The sequence below is a fragment of the Primulina tabacum genome, chromosome 9 (genome assembly GCF_025594145.1).
Source record: "Primulina tabacum isolate GXHZ01 chromosome 9, ASM2559414v2, whole genome shotgun sequence".
Lineage (NCBI taxonomy): Eukaryota > Viridiplantae > Streptophyta > Magnoliopsida > Lamiales > Gesneriaceae > Primulina > Primulina tabacum.
This window is the reverse complement of record NC_134558.1, coordinates 34,024,501-34,036,929: the sequence shown is the minus strand read 5'-3', so window position 1 is coordinate 34,036,929 and position 12,429 is coordinate 34,024,501. Positions and strand designations below refer to the sequence as shown.

General features: G+C 28.7%; 1 protein-coding gene across 1 annotated transcript; it reads right to left on the bottom strand.

Moving 5' to 3' along the window:
* Positions 1–8,079: 8,079 nt before the first annotated feature.
* On the bottom strand, positions 8,080–10,226 carry LOC142555383 (uncharacterized). Its single transcript, XM_075666224.1, has 5 exons — positions 9,862–10,226; positions 9,657–9,744; positions 9,457–9,536; positions 9,196–9,252; positions 8,080–8,523 (listed from the first exon to the last, which is right to left on the bottom strand). Exons 1-5 carry the CDS (start codon positions 9,961–9,963, stop codon positions 8,341–8,343), a joined length of 510 nt encoding a protein of 169 aa, XP_075522339.1. The 5' UTR covers positions 9,964–10,226; the 3' UTR covers positions 8,080–8,340.
* Between the last annotated feature and the right edge of the window lie 2,203 nt (positions 10,227–12,429).

Here is a 12,429-nt window from a genome sequence, read left to right as displayed (position 1 = left end):
TTATTAATAGTTTGAATATGAAAATTCAAAAATTTTCGTAAGAAAAATATTTGAATTTGTACATATTTTATTTATTTTAAACAAAATATTTATTTATTTAAATATCCATCCATTTATTTTTTTTTTTTAAAAAAAGAGTCAGTGTATGTGTCTCGAACAACTTATTTTTTATCTTTTAAAAATTAATGAATTTGAGCTCCAACTTCTATTTTTTGTAAATAGACTAATTTGAAAGCTAAATAACTTTAAAAAGGTAAACTGATCAACGATTTAGAAAATATTTATTTCAAATATTAACAAATTTATTTTTTGAAAATTTTGTACAGATTCAAAAATTTTTTCCTACGAAAAAATAATGTGATTTATCTTTCAAATTAGTCCACACACAAAAAATGAAAGTTGGAGCTCAATTTCATTAATTTTTAAAAATAAATAATAAGTGGATTGATACACACACAAATATTTTATTTTTAAAAAATAAATAAACTTATATTTAAATACATAAAAAATTTGTTTTAAAATAAAAAAGTACATCTTCATATTCCAACTATTTTTTTTAATCATACTACTATTAACACTTAAATAAAAAATAAGTGGATGGGTACATATATACAAAAATTACTTTTAAAAAAAAAACCGTATCCTATCAGGTTGTAACCATCGAATAACCCAGACAAAGAAGAGAAAGATGAATTTACATCAACATTTTTACCACTTTTATTTGACGGGAAGTGACTTTCTGTACAATTTATGGAGAAAGATATTTTATATACTTTGTGATTGTTTCTTGACGAAAATATATAGTTGGTGATAATATTGTAACTCAAAATTTTCAAATCATTTAGTATTTAAATTTCCATATTCAGATCACTGTTCCGGATATGATAATTATTTTGTTTAATAATTCACTTTCAATTATAACACCAACTTATAACTCATAAGCATCAATATGCGACTTAGCAAGTGATATCGATTGTGGTATCAGATGTTTATATTTTGTTAGAAATTATAGATGGTAGTAATGATATAATTCAAATATATTAAAACAATACGTACAACATACGAAATATATTTTGATTGTTCCCCGTACAGACAGATTTGTACTTTTAGCAAAAGCAAAAGTAATAGCTCGTAAGAGCATTACAACTGCGATCTTTTTAAAAACCACACTATAATCTAAGTGTCTCGTGTTATCCGGTATCCTAATAGGTGTATTATTATTGAACTCCAACCGTTTTTCTTTCAATAATTATACTAATTACAATATTTGATAATCGAACACGTATATCGATTCAGATACCAATTGTAGGATTAAATGTTTGCTACTTTATCAAAATTATTTACTAATACTCACTACTTTACCAAAAATTTTAAAACCGGACATTCAAACCTCACGCATTGACTGTTTCCGCAATAGAGATAATTATTTCATCCAACATATGTATTAACATTATTTCAAATTATGTTAGAAAACCACTCAAACCATAAATTTTGTTCACTCCTAACGCCAAATATTCTGGTCCACTTGGCACGTGGATGACCTTTTCCTTATCCCAAACAAGGAATATGTGGGAAAGGCTTCTCTGGAACGTGATAAAAGCAAATTTTATGGGAATCATTCTCGCAACGCAAGCATATTTAATTATTTTATTAGTATAATATATTAAACAAAATCTAATTTTATTTTAATGAAAAGTTGCAATTTTTTTGATATCTTTATAATTTTGGTCATTCGGATTGTCAAAAATTGATTCTTACAATTACAAAAAAAAAAAAAAGAGTACTCTTAATATTATATCTTTCATTTTTTCGGTAATTTTTATTTTCTTCTCATCGAGAATGATGATATGATAATTTACAAGTCAGCGTCACGTTTACGCTACGTCAATTCTGATGTTTAACAATATATATATGGTCAAAATTGTCAAAAATGAATATAGATAATCAAAATTATAATAGTTCTGTTTATGTTTTTTTTTCTCTGGACAATATTTTTTCCTATTTGAAACTGACGGGAATTCCTGGACACTCCCAACTTTTTGTAAAGTTTATAATAATTGACCTATCGAAGCAACAAGTCATGCAGTATATGCGCATCAATTACCTGGAAATGGGAAAATAATTGTTTAATAGGTTGTAATTTTTTCATTGACTAATTAATAATATATATCGTATATTTTTGTAAAAAAATTATTTATGGATAATTTTTTTATAATGCAAAATTTTAGATTTTACGTAAAATTGAGGCATTACTTGAGTGAAATCATTAAATTTGCTTACAAATTCAAAACTTGAAGTCTAGGAAAATAAATACCTGAAAACCGAGTAAAAATATGTAGGACCGAGCGCTTGCCGCTTTACCAAAAACTATAGCTAGTGGTAATTGTGCAACTCAAATATTTTAAACCGCACAGCAGCTCAAACATCACGGTTCGATCGCTCTTCAAGCAGGGACAATTATTGCTCCCAACAATCTCCCTCCCAATAATTGCACTTCTTGCAATCAATGGGAATTGAATCCGTGACCTTGGCTCTGATACCAATTGTAGGACCGAGCGCTTGCCGCTTTACCAAAAGCTATAGCTCGTGGTAATTGTGCAACTCAAATCTTTTAAACCGCACATCAGCTCAAGCACCACGGTTCGATCGCTCTTTAAGCATGGACAATTATTGTTCCCAACAATATATTTTTATCCAAAAGTCATTATAAATTATTTTTTGTCTATGAAAAACTTATTTTACCATTTTTCATGCTAAAAATCCCAAATTATTGAATTTTGACAATTTTTTTACTCAAATTGTTCTCGTGCAACTTTATTTAAAAACAAAGATGCTAAGTGTGATTATTACATGAATATGTAATTATGTATGTATATCTATGTATAGTCATGTGGTGTCAAATTCAAAAAAATTAAATAAACATTTATTGAAATAAATGACTTTCGGCATGAAATTAATATTTTCCAGCGACCTAACATCTTTGTAATTAATTTTGTTTTGTCTCATTTATTTTTAATCAAAAAAAATAATATTTACTTATATAACTAGATATATATGTCGATGTGGAAACATATATATATTAAATTGAATAACAAATGGAAAAAAAAGTTTAGAATCCGTCAACTATTCTTTTCTACAAAAATTTGGTCAACTAAACTGTTTGATTTTGGTACACTGATTTTTTATTTTCGACTATTTTGGTCCAATTATTGAAATGACACCAGAAATGCACACAGAAAAATACCAAAGTGACATCGAAATTTTTTGACTTGTCATATATCACATCAGCGATAAGATCAAAATAGCCGAATATTAAAAGTTATTGTACCAAAATCAAACTTTGAAAATTTAATTGACCAAAACCCAAAATTATAAAAAGATATTCCAAGTAAATTAATCTAGTAGAAATCCAAACATCATCGATAATTACAGGTAAAAATAAAATTAGAAAAAAGTAAGTTAAGGTCATTTTAGAGGAAAAATAGGAAAACATTAATAAATTCAGTTTTCGACAACAATAACTACAAAATGTTTTTCTTTATACATATTTAAGAAATAGTAGATCTCTTGTGAGACGGTCTCACGAATCTTTATCTGTGAAACGGGTCAATCCTACCGATATTCACAATAAAAAGTAATATTCTTAGCATAAAAAGTAATACTTTTTCATGGATGATCAAAATAAGATATATGTCTCACAAAATACGACACGTGAGATCGTCTCACACAGCTTTTGCCTTCAGGGAAATGGGGTTTTACATAGATTTCAAACTCGATATGGGGATATATGATAGGGATTTTACTACAAAATGTTCTATTTAGATAAAAATTTTAGGGTAAGAATTTTTGGATGTGAAACTATTTTCATTGGATTTTTAAATATTTTTTCCTAAAATATAAATTAACTAACGAATTTTTTTTCCCAAATTAAATTTCTATAATTTAAACCATTCCATCGACTCTTTATTTTGTAAGACACTATTTTTTTTTCAATCCCCTAGACGTATGACCGAGTCGATATTGGGGATATAAGTCCTAATTATATGAGAGGAACATATAATTTGACAGGTAATATTTATTTTCCTATATTAGTCAAGAGTGACATTAACATGTATCATATTGATAGAAACATCATCACATGGCAATATGGACAAGTGGACAGGCACTAATATTATTTATAATGTCTATTATCAATTTAAATTGAGAATTAATTGTGTAGAGAAAGAACATGCAACCTATTTTTAAAAGAGAAGTTTGTATTTATATATGAATTTGCTGACGTTGAGTTGAAAAACATAAGAAATTTTGATTTTGATGATAACAAATTTTTTTAAAATATATTTATTCGTGTGAAGTAGTTATCTCAAGTTGGAAGTTGAAACTCAAAATCAATCAAACTGAAAATCTGACGAGTTGCAGTCTTTCAATGATATATGACAGCTCGGTGACGCAAATGACAAGCTGCAAAAAAGACTGAATAAACAACTCAATTTTAGACAAGTCATATTTCACAATGATGAGTTGGTTCGAATTTTTTCTAGGAAAAATATTAGTCGCAAGGTTGAACTGATGGAAACAGAAACAATCAGCTTGAATGGAGAAATTTTGGTATTTTGGTCATATATCTTAGCTCATTTATTCAAACGAAACGATTCAATATGCATTTAAAAGATTCGATAATGATCTACAAACCATATATATAAGTTAAAATCTGAATCGGATTGGAAGAAGCTGATAAACCATGATAAAATTGCTCGTTCTGCAGAGAATGGAGAACAAGTTCCAGATTGCCAACAGTTTGATTCCATGTAAAAGATAAAAGAAAAAGCTACAACTTTCAGGTTCATCACTTTGCCCAGAAATCGACGAATCAATAGCTTTAAGAAAGGAAAGAAAATAGTTCGATTTGTACTAGCATGACAACAGTTCACATGGAACAGCTCAGATCAACCCAACAATTCATGCTCATAAAATACCAGATCACATCATCAGACAACAGAGTTGATCATCTCGATCTGATAACAACTCAATTTCAAAAAATGGTCAGAAACACGAAGTTGACTGTTGCAATATCAGAATTTATACACAATTTTTTCAAACGGTCATATTCTCGTATCTAACGTCTATATCATTATTGGAGGTCCTAAATACAACATATTGAAGATCAAATACAAGCTTTAGAAGTGGATTCAAAACATGAGTATCATACATGAAGACATTTGCTAGAATGAGAGTAAACTCAAACGTTACGATACATATGATATATACATACACTGTAAAATTAATCAGACACAATCATTCACACATATACATGAGAGTTGAACTTCAAAATTTAGATAAGTGAATTTTCATACAAACTTTTATTTTCAAAAGTTTTTATTAAGAGAGACATAATTATAATTTCAATTTCAAAAATTGAAAACTTTTATTTTAAAATTTTAAAAAAAAAAACTATTGCATTCTCTAATATTTCTACATAACACAATCCACTAGAATTTATAATGCATAGTCGCAAAGTTTTTATCAAGAGAGACATAATTATAAATTATAAATAAAATTTGTGCGGTGTAAAAGGTAAAAAGTACACTTAAATTACTGTAATCTTCTTGGCTAAAGGTCGTGTCTCCATCAAGGATATTAGATATCCTCTTTGATAAGTAAGTTAAACTGGAAAAGAAAGTGATCGAATAAAGAGAAATTGTTTGGCAATAGCTTTGGGAACCTTGAACTCTTTACTCTCAATGACCCACTTTGAATCTTCTCTTCCCTTTATGCAAATTTTAAAATTAGATTCTAAAAGTGTAGAACCAAAGTGTACTGAGTTTGTAATTTTATAAAAAAATTATAGTCGAAGATATTAATACAATTTAAATATTTTAAACCATACAACAGCTCAAAATCATGTATCGATCACATTTTTGACAACGGTAATTGCCGCACAGTCCTAATACAAGGAAATCAAACGCATGATGTTTGATACCCATAACTTAGTATTATTATAAGAGTAGGTCTCTTGTGAGACGGTTTCATGAATCTTTATCTGTAAGACGTGTCAACTCTATCGATATTCACAATAAAAATTAATACTCTTAGCATAAAAATTAATATTTTTTCATGCATAACTCAATAAGAGGTGTGTATCACAAAATACGACCCGTGAGACCGTCTTACACAAGTTTTTGCCTTATTATAATATTTATAATATGTAAGGTATTATAAAAATAGTATATAATAAACAACATTCAAATTGATTGAAATTTAACAATACAGATTACTAAATATATAATCTCCTCCTAATTTTTTTTATAATTCTAATTTATCAATAGATAAGCGCAATATTATGGTTAGTCATTTTATATTAATTATTTTGTTAGTATTATGATTCTATGAAGCGTGTGATGAATTATATATGTAAATGATTAGTAACAAACACATTAGGTCACTAACTTCAACACCTACGCCCCGCCCTTGTCGACACAAAATTATATTTATATAAGGTAAAAATTTTTGTAAGACGGTCTCACGGGTTGTATTTTGTGAGATATATATCTTATTTTAGTCATCCATAAAAAAATATTACTTTTTATGTTAAGAGTATTATTTTTTATTGTGAATATCGGTAAGGTTGACCCGTCTCACATATAAAGATTCGTGAGACCGTCTCACAAGAGATCTACTCTTTATATAATTTGATTTTTACAATGATTGACAATTTATATATTCAAATTATACTTATATCAATAATTTTTTTCAAAAATTGTTATTGTGACTTATTTTCAATATTACAATTTTCAAATTACATTTAACTCATCTTAAATTTCTATTATTATGATATGATAATTATTTTACTATAAATCAAATTAATTTTAAAAAAATATTATATATGCACATACGGGTGCACTAAATATAAATTATTTTTAAGGAAAATATTTGGTGTTAATGTAAAAATACGAGTAAGATTGACTCTCCCGGTTAGACAGACAAGCAGGGTTAGGTCGATGCTACATGTGAGGGCACTGCCCCCACATGATTTGGATGGACAAGATTCACATACATATGTGATTTTAAAAAAATTAGTGGACCCCATGTATGTGTGGCTAAATTTGGACCCTTGATTCTATCATGGGGTAGTGCCCGTACATGTAGGATGAAATGAACCGACAAGCAGGCCCCATAAATGAGTTGGGCCGGGTCATTATTCAAATAGAATTTCAAGCCAATGCATATTGAACTTTGGGCCTACGCAGATATTTTGATATGAGTTTCGTTAATAATGAAACGACTTAATTTTAGAATTCTCTAGCTATATGACGTTCTGTATGTATATTTTTCATACATCTAAAGAATTATAAAATAATAGAGAAAATCGTATTTTTAACATATATATTTGTTTTTTCTTTTGTGATATTAAATTTCAATCATAATCTCATGTTTTCCGATCTTGTCAATTTCACTCATTTCATTTGGAGTGTTAGACATGTCATCATACACGTCGTGAAAATACAAAAAAGAAAAAAAAATGACATACTAATATTTAAATTTGATAACATACATGTACAAAATTACAAAATATATAAGACCAAAAACGCAGTTTTGCCAACATATTTTAAAATAATTAAAACCACAACAAAATCTCTCCCTTGTGTACTTCACAAAATCACATGTGAAACGATCTCACAGATCAATTTTTTCATACAATTTTTTTATTTAGTTCACCAATAAAAAATTATTAATTCTTATTGTTCATATATGTAATCATGAATAAAGATCACAAGACACCTTCTCAGTATACTTTAAGAAGTATTTGTTGGGATTTTCGATTTCTTTTTGAGAAAATAATGAAAGAAATAGCTTTGTATTGTTTTATTATGAAAAACTGGGAAATATCGGCCCTGTTTTCCCCCTTTGCAAAGATATGTGATAATAATCCTCTTTTATCGTCAATTCATCGTTTAAATATCACACACACACACACACACACATACATACATCATACATGCATAAGTGAGTTCTGGAATTTGCTATACGATCATATTTGACACAAATACCAGAAGCATACACCAAATGTTGGAACATCACTTGGCCAAATCTAAAAATTCCCATTTGAGCACGATAACCTTGCGTTAAGATCGATACAGTACAAAGCAAAGGGCTGTATTCTATTGTCATCTTTACTGCATGTAAGATTACATATGTTCCATCAGCGAACAACGGAATATACATTTTTCTATCGGCAGCGCACCCTATAGGACTATTTGACCGCTACATGTACTTACAATCTGAAAAAAAAAAGAAAAAAAAAAAAAACGTGCAATCAACTAAGTTGCAAAGCCGGGCTGTTCAAATTTTGAGTGCACTCCGCATCCTTTTTTTCGCGGTTTCTGCGTAATTTGTCTCGCCATGGAGCCACTGAGGTTCACACACAGGTTTTTTAGTATTTTGAGTATTGTATTCGTGAATCCCAAATCCACGAGCCATATCCCAGAACATACTTTGCAGCTCCTTTGGACTGTAAATCTTTTCCTGCATCCAACAACACTTTCAAAATGAGTAACAAGCCAAAGAATTACACTTCGTTTGTACAGCAGCATTTGAAGCAATATACAGGATGAATGTGAACTAAGCCTTTATGTTCATCGTATCTATTTTGCTGTAAAACATAAATTCTGCCAGCCCAGCTTATGAAATACACTAAATCACTATCAACTCATTCTATTTATGGGTCTACTTTGAAAGTAGCGAAAATTTACGGAACAAAAAACAACTCTTGGTTTATCATCTCAAACATTTCTGTACGGAGTTGACTTCTCAGACGTTTTTTGGGCGAAACTAAATTGATGAGAATGAAAAACAGTGACATTACTCATAAACATTTTTAAAGAAAACAAAAATTCAAAATAACTCAACTTCAGGCACAACTAGCAAACCAATTTTTCAAATGATTTTGGTTTGATAGATAACAAGCCCAGATAAATTGCATCATTAGGAACCATTTGGTAAGTAGAATGGGATGAACGATGGATGCTAATCAAAGGGATAAGAAATCGAAAGATATGGATAGGCAACATGAATAATCTCATTAAAACATTGATTAGTACCGGAATAGATGGCAAACATAAAAATTGTATCTGGTTTTTGACCAGAGATAAAGTCAAGAAACGATTTTGAATCGCTATAAAAAGTTCGTAAACGTACCTCCTTTCTAGCATCATTTATAAGGGACACCATTTCTTGGAGAAAATCAGAAAATCCCTGGAAAATGAAGTGTAGGAGACGAACTGTTAAAACAATGCTGAAACACAAAATCAAGGTGATGCTGGAAATTCATAAAACCATTCCAACTGAGGATCAAAATCCCCCAAATATGATTTATCTTGGATTACACTCAATCTTATAAATATTGATACAAAAATGGATAGTGGAAATACTGAAGAGCGAGCAAGAATGCACGCCTACCTCTACTTCAACTTCTTCTTCAACATCAAGGCCATACAATCCTGCATCATACAGTCTTCTTCTTTTCCTATCTGATAGGACTGCTCTATCATAAACCAGTTCGGTGTTAGATAAATAAAGATTATCTCACAAAACAGAAGGGAAATCCAAAACATCCCTTTTGATCTATGGGGAAAACATCCAGGAAACGTATTAGTTACCTGAATATGCTTCTTGGATTTTCTGAAATTTCTGTTTGGCCTCGCCCAGAAGCGAAGGGTTTCGAGCCCACTTGTCTGGATGCCATTGCTGAATCAAATTCAGCACAACAAAATTTCACAGTCCATTAGTTGTTCGCCGTCTAAAATCGAAACAAAAAAATATTCCCTTAAAACATTATATGAAAATTCAGGCCACAAGACATACCATAGCGAGCTTAAGGTAAGCACGTCTGATTTCTTCATCTGACGAATACACGCAAACACCAAGAACTCGATAAAGAGAAGGCGACCCTCTTCTGAACTCCATATCAGGAATCAAATCAAACCCAACAGGTGGAAAATCTTCGATTCACGGAATGGAATTCAAGATCCTACAACTGGGTTTCAAAGTTCAAGGCTTCGTTTTATTATAGTGGAAGGCTGACTTAAAGAATTTACAGCATTCACGACAATGGAGGAATTCAGCTTGTTGATGGCGAAGTCCTGAGGAGCTGAAACAGTGCTGAAACATATAAAGATGAGGAAGTATCTGTTGATTTCTGGAGAAAACATGTTGTGCACCTAGAATGTTCTAAATTCTCGCATCTCACACGCCTCTTATTAAAAAGTATAATTATTATAAAATATATGTTATTCATTTACTAAATAATGTTTTGGAAAATTTATATATAAATTATTGTTATTAAATTCAATTAGATATAGAATTTATCTTTTAAGAACAATTTATTAATAAAAATTGTAAAAAATTAAAATTATATTATAATAAATAAGTAGCATTTTATTAATAAACTCGTACGAGCCGGTCTCACGAGTCATATTTTGTGAGACAGATCTCTTATTTGAGTCATTCATAAAAAACTATCACTTTTTATGCTTAAGAATATTATCTTTTATTGTGAATATCGGTAGGGTTGACTCGTCTCACAGATAAAGATTCGTGAGACCGTCTCACAAAAGACCTACTCATATATATATATAAACTAGGAATGATCACGTGCGATGCACGTGGGTGATTAATAATAAAAAATATAATAACGAGATTTAGATAGATAATTAATAATGAAAAATATAATAACGAGATTTAGATAATTAATAATTTTTAAAATTGTTTGAATAACATCTTGTTTATTAGTATTTATTAATCTAAATATATCAAAACACAATAAATAAAAATACACCATGATGATAAATCAAATATATTCACTTATTTATATAACATTTTTCAATTTACATGATTATAACATAATGACAGCTCTCTCAAATTAACAAATATATTTTTCATTCAAATATCATTCGCAATGAAAAACAATAAAAATAAATTAAGAGAATAGTAAATTTTACTAAAACCAAAATCACAATGTATATAAATGGAGTGTATACAGTGATTGTCAAATAAAATTATCTTAGTTAACTAAATTATAATAATTATGTTAAAATAAAACCCCTAAACTTGTTATTAAGTTAAATATCGATTGTGTTTTTGCTAACTTTTAACACCTTGCAAATTTTGTTTAACTTTTTCCTTTTATAAAATAGATATTACACATCAACTCAAATATTTTAAATGGTATAGTAGCTCAATTATCATGATTCGATTGATGTATCCAACAAGGACAATTATTGCACTCCAACAATATCAATAATCACACTAATTGCAATCTACGAGAATCGATCTCATGACTTTGACTCTTATATATACCAATTGTAAGATCATGTATTTGCTACTTTACCAAAAGTTATCACCGGGGTAAAGATGCAACATTAACTAAAATCTTTTAAAATAGTAAAACACCTCAAACGTCTCATTTGGATTGTTATACCTTATATAAACAATTATTGCACCTAACAAATATGATATAGTTGTTATTTTACATTTTAGAAATCATTTTCTAAATCAAATTTATTTTCACTAATCAAATAATTTCATCGAACGCAAAGTAGTTTTAATTACTAATAATAATTAAAACACATAGGGTGACCTTAAAAATATTATTATCTAAAATATTATCATAATACATTATGAATCATAAATGAAATCACTAAATTATTGAGTAACTATTTATTTAATTATTACTTAAATCAATTTATAAAATAAAAGAAAAGATATGAATATTAAATATTCATTAGCAACCACGAAGAAATACATTAATTTTAGTAATAGATTTTAGTTAGCAACAAAGAAAAATTATGGGTAAATTGATAAATTCAATATGAATTAATATCCAAAGGCATTTAAGATAGACAATAAATTATAAAAGAGCTCATAAAAAATTATTGATTTAATTTGCTACATTAAATGAATAAGGGTAGATTGAAAAATTCACAATTAGAAGTCATATATTTATATGTATGTTAGATATACCTCTTATTTTGTGAGACATATATCTTATTTGAGTCATCCATAAAAAAATGTTACTTTTTATGCTAAGCGTATTACTTTTTATTGTGAATATCAGTAGGGTTGACCGTCTCACAGATAAAGATTCGTAAGATCGTCTTACAAAAAAACTTTCTCTGTAAAATTTAAGAATAAATGCACAATTTTTTTTACTATCAAGAATAAGCATTGAAGAAAATTCGTCGATGTCTTTAGTTTTTTTTGTTAGCTTTTTCTCAAATTGTCAAATATTTAAAAGTCATCTTTTATCAAAAAGTTTAATAAAAATTGATCAACCGTATATCGCCCGTTTTTCCCCATGCTTTCGCCCGAATCAAAGCTTTTTCTTCACATTCTGATCAACAGTTCAACACTTTTTCCCAATTTCCATAACAC

Coding starts and splice junctions, on each gene's coding strand:
- LOC142555383 (XM_075666224.1), bottom strand. CDS start 9,963: ATGGAGTTCAGAAGAGGGTCGCCTTCTCTTTATCGAGTTCTTGGTGTT. Junction 9,745..9,861: donor CTTACCTTAAGCTCGCTATG/GTATGTCTTGTG, acceptor AATTTGATTCAG/CAATGGCATCCAGACAAGTG. Junction 9,537..9,656: donor AATCCAAGAAGCATATTCAG/GTAACTAATACG, acceptor ATGATAGAGCAG/TCCTATCAGATAGGAAAAGA.